This window comes from Lygodium microphyllum, chromosome 13, assembly GCF_053477565.2.
Source record: "Lygodium microphyllum isolate KBCC chromosome 13, Lygodium_microphyllum_v1.1.10, whole genome shotgun sequence".
Taxonomy (NCBI): Eukaryota; Viridiplantae; Streptophyta; class Polypodiopsida; order Schizaeales; family Lygodiaceae; genus Lygodium; species Lygodium microphyllum.
Window position 1 is genome coordinate 40,874,387 of NC_141147.1, and position 4,870 is coordinate 40,879,256.

The 4,870-nt window shown below is 33.7% G+C and overlaps 1 protein-coding gene across 1 annotated transcript; it reads left to right on the top strand.

The window, feature by feature from the left end:
* The first annotated feature begins 1,075 nt into the window (after window positions 1-1,075).
* LOC148026544 (major pollen allergen Cor a 1 isoforms 5, 6, 11 and 16-like) lies at window positions 1,076-2,985 on the top strand. Its single transcript, XM_087690476.1, has 3 exons — window positions 1,076-1,376; window positions 1,612-1,710; window positions 2,484-2,985. Exons 1-3 carry the CDS (start codon window positions 1,289-1,291, stop codon window positions 2,780-2,782), a joined length of 486 nt encoding a protein of 161 aa, XP_087546602.1. The 5' UTR covers window positions 1,076-1,288; the 3' UTR covers window positions 2,783-2,985.
* Window positions 2,986-4,870: the final 1,885 nt, after the last annotated feature.

The window sequence follows — 4,870 nt, forward strand, 5'->3', positions numbered from 1 at the left end:
GTATATAGTTATTACCTCCCTAGGGGTGGCTAGAAAATTAGAATCATGTAACGATTACAATGATGATGAGTTTGAGATAAACAACAAAAGTAGAATGCCTCGTTCTTTGTGATGTATAGTAATTATTCACAAATTTAATGAATACAATCTGTATTTTCAAATGGCCAATCTTTGTGATTTTATATAGGTATTGTTTAGCATTGTTTACGTCTAGTTCCATTTTTAGTTTCTACCGTTTGTTTACATTTCAAGGGCCAACATGATTACAACACTCTTTGGAACTTGAAACTTTAATCTTATTCTTATCTTTGTCACTAGTTACATCAAGTTGTTTAGGTCTCTAAATGCAATCGCACTAGCTTTATCATTAACATCAAATTTTTCATCGCCTCAATTGCACATATGTATTCATTAGAAAGCATTGAAAAGCTTTTTAAATGAGATATTCCAAGAAATTAGTCACATCCTTGTACTTAGGTCATGTTGGAGTAAAGTCAGGGAGAACCTTCAAGGGATTAGACATTAGTTTTGCAAATTCATGGGGTTAAGTTGAGCTATAAAATCATGTGGAGTAGTTGATTGTTGATGCTTCCTACATTTGATGTGGCAATCTAGATTGAATTCATATCATAGGACATTTAGATCATAGCTTACAACACCTTGTCTAGTCAATATAATAATCATGAAGTTTTGGTCTTTCCTCTTCATATTATTGTCATGTACTTGTGACTTCTTTACCAACAAGATATGGAATATATTGGCTCTCCCTTGAAAAAAGAAGATGTCCTTAAGAACTATTCCATACAATCTCTCTTTCTATTATTTACTTGCACGCATTGACATAATTCACCTTTGTGGTGCCAATTTTCAATAGTGACTTCAACATGGACGTACTTGCACAATGAACTTGGGATCTATTTTCCACGATAATCATCACTTCAATACCTTTTTCATGCTCATATAGTTTCTAGATAAACATAGCTCCAATCATTCAAGTGCTCCTTTATGCTTTTACAACACTTCATGATGCTCCTAGCAAATCATATAACTAAAATATGTAGTGTTGCATAAAGCAAGAATGAACTAGTCAAGCTTCCAAACATGCAAGTAACTTGCACATTGTGAATGATGGTGTGCATGAAGTAACTTGCACACTATGATTGTACACATGTGAAACCTATATAAGAAAACCTTCTTATATTACCCAATCAAGATGTTAGAAACTTTTTTGTTCCCCATTTGAGTGCTTAGTTGAGTTCGTGAATCTTATTATATCATCATTAAAGGCATGGGCTACACAACTTTTGCCATAGAATTGGAGGTGAAAGTACATCCAAAGCGCATGTGGTATGCATGCTTCAAGGATGCACATCGAGGTAAGATGTAATACTAATACTTCAAATTTGTAGCACATCAGCAACTTCATACAAGTCTGTTGAAAGCACATGTTAGCAATGATGGTCTGCCTAATGGTTGCTACTTTCCTTTTCTCTTAAAGTAACCTCTGCTCCAATACTATTTCAATCGATTCTAGTTATGAAGCTATAAAGTGGAGCTTGTTGTTTTACTTTATGATATATTAATTCTCTCAATGCATATTACTTCATGCAGCTCTACCAAAAGTACTTCCGGATCATTGGATCAAAATTGAAAATTGCGGAGGTTGTGGATGCTCCAAAGGAAGTGTCCGTGAGGTGAATTATGGAAAGGGTAAGGATTGCAAAGTTTTTCCTCTCCAATGACATATTTATGAAATTGAAAGACTACTTAGGTGCACTGCGTTCAGGTCTTCATAATGCCTGTGTATCAAACAATTGAACAACTAAGATTTTTGAAAAATGAAGCTTCTCATACCATTAAACAGTATGAGGAATCAATTATGGTTGATTAGTATTATAGAAAAAAACGCAAAGTTTCTAAATAGAAACAATGTAATGCAACTATGATCATACATAATGCTTCAAATGTAATGCAACTATGGTCATAAGTAGTCCTTCAAATGTTGTTTGGAGATAAAAGATACTTGAATCCAAGAGGAGATGTGATTACATTCATAACTAGTCCTTCCAATGTTTTCTACAATGCAAATATAAGTGTGATCATAAGAAGAAGGTGTAATTATGATCATAAAGAGTTTATCAAATGTTGTTCACAAATGAATGTAAAATGAAAGTCCTTCTACACATGGAACAAAAATTTGCTGAGATAATAAAGCTATTTTCTAGATGGTCACATACATCTTCAAAGCTCAAGTATTATTGTCAAACATATTAGAGAGCAAAGGAAATGCATAGGAAAAAGGTTTTCCAATATTTGTGATGCCATAATGTAAGCAATATGAGACATTGACTATGTGTATAAGAATGGGTTTACTTGAAGTCGAACTCCATAAAAAATTGTTATTAATTCTCATTTTAAATAAATTTATGTTATGTTATTTTAAATATTTGAGCTAGATTCAAGTGTCTATTGTCATTATGCAGCTTTCATGTACCAGCGATGCAATGAAACCATTTTGGAGCTAGATGATAACAACTTCTATGTAAAGTTAAAAGTTGTGGAATTGGGAGGAATGCTAGACAAACTTTTACACCACCATGTTCACGCTCTCAATATAGTGCAAGGCCCAGATGCGAACTCTTGTTATGTGAGGTGGTGCTTAGAGTATGATAACCTTGGAAATCACAAATTTCATGAGGCCTTCAAGCATGAAGCTGTTCGAATTATTAGGATCACAGAGAATTACTTACTAAGCCATAATGATTACAAAAATGCAATCTAATGCCATAAAAGTAGGCATTACAATCTCCATGTTATATCCTTTCGCATAAAACCACATCCCCCAATGTTCACCTTATATGCTTTTATGTAAATTGTAATGTTTGCCATACCTACTCATGTAACTTGCATCTTAGATGTTATATTTTTCTCTTGTAAATACATGTATTATTGTGATTACACATTTCCCAATGAGAAGATACTCATATATACACTCACATATTAGGTCTATTTTTTCTTGAAGATCGATGAATTATTAGTCTTAAGATGACACTTATGTAAAAAAATATATTTGGATGCATTTTGCAATGTTTAGTACTAAAATCAAAATAAAGGTGGCCACGGAAAATAATTATAAAATACAAAATGTTTACTTTGAAATACTTAAAATTTTCACTTTAAAATAATCTTTAGGAAGTATCCAAATAAAAATTTCAATCTATAACGGACTTGAACTATGTGAAGATGTGAAAATTACCTTTAACTCAACAAGGGTGCAGAGAGGCATGTAAGTAGTGCTCTTTGAGGGTCTATGCATTTGTTGGAAGCAAAGCTTGGTGGACATAACTTTGGAAACTATGCACTCAAGAGAAAAGAGGTTCATATTTTATGGCCCCACTAATGATTAAGCTACCACAATGATGTAATGGACAGCTACAACATGTCAATATTTGATGCTTTTCTATGGTTGCAAAAAGTGGACCAACAAGTCTTTATGTATGGTGGATACAAGACACCTCAAATACATCGTAATGGCAATCCAAGAAGATCTCTAGCTATAAAATATTTTAATATTTCAAATTTTAGCTAGATTAGGAAAACTTGATTATGAGCATGAGAGATGTGTTACTTGCATATTGTTGGTGTGCAAGATTATCAACAATTATTATTATGAGACTAGTTGTTTTTACATGCAATCCTATGCATGGACCACTATCTCATGGCTTGCTCATTAGAAGAAATAGTTGGTTGAGAGTGAAGTGTTGAGGTTGTATGTAAAAGTTCATAGTAATGCATAGGAGCGCCGCCCCCCCCCCCTTTTTTTAATCTCTAGAATTTTAGAGTGAGATAGTAGTCTTCTTAAAAATTTAGAAGCTACTCAAGGGTATCTAATTCTTTCTAGGAAGGATACTTCCTTTCATGAGCAATCAAGCCCATTGCACATGACATCCACGTTTTGTGATAGACTATTGTAGACTTTTCAAGCAAAGTGGTGTGCTATTCAATGGAAGATTCTCTCTCTACATCAATTCCATATGCCATTGTGGAAAAGAATTTTTTTCTACTAGGCATGGTATTTGTTCTTTAAGAGGATCTATATTTTCTTAAGACCAACGTGGTTTTTAGAAATTGAAATTTTAGGAATCTTGTTGCTTGTTCCCTAGATAATTTGATGTAGAGTCATTACACACACACAAATGCACACACACATGCACACACACTCTCTCTATGTGTGTGTGTGTGTGTGTGTGCATGCGTGCATGCATGCGCGTGCGTGCGCATGCGCACATGCACATGCAAGTAACAACTTGTAGGCTTGACCAATAGTTCACTACTATAGGCTACCTTGAAATAGGTGTGCGTTTCATGCATGCACGAAAGGATTAAGCTTGGATATTTGTCTCTTTTATTAATAGGCATACAATGGGATTGCATAAATGAAAGAAAATGAGATCAACTTTCCTTGAGATAGAATTAACATAGGTTTGTTAGGGGTTGAAAGGGACTACCATATTTCTCATATGTAGGGGCACCTTTGTGTGGTTCCAAGGGTTGCAAAATTGGGTATAGATATGCATGAAATTGGATTGCAAGGCCCAACAAGATTTAACAACAATTAATAAATATAGTTAAATTAACCTCCAATTGAAAACAAATTATCTTATTATGAATTTCTTGTAGAATAAGATTCATCTACAATTTTTCAAAAGCAATTCCTTGAGCAATAAAATTCATATACAACTTTTTGAAAAGAAATCTTACCTTTGTGATCTTCAATTAGATCCTATCCATTAGAGATCTTATCTTTGTGATCTTCAATTAAATCCTAGCCAGTAAAGCATTTCACACTTTTGCATTGGAGTGCATGGGT

Coding starts and splice junctions, on each gene's coding strand:
- LOC148026544 (XM_087690476.1), top strand. CDS start 1,289: ATGGGCTACACAACTTTTGCCATAGAATTGGAGGTGAAAGTACATCCA. Junction 1,377..1,611: donor CTTCAAGGATGCACATCGAG/GTAAGATGTAAT, acceptor TACTTCATGCAG/CTCTACCAAAAGTACTTCCG. Junction 1,711..2,483: donor TGAGGTGAATTATGGAAAGG/GTAAGGATTGCA, acceptor GTCATTATGCAG/CTTTCATGTACCAGCGATGC.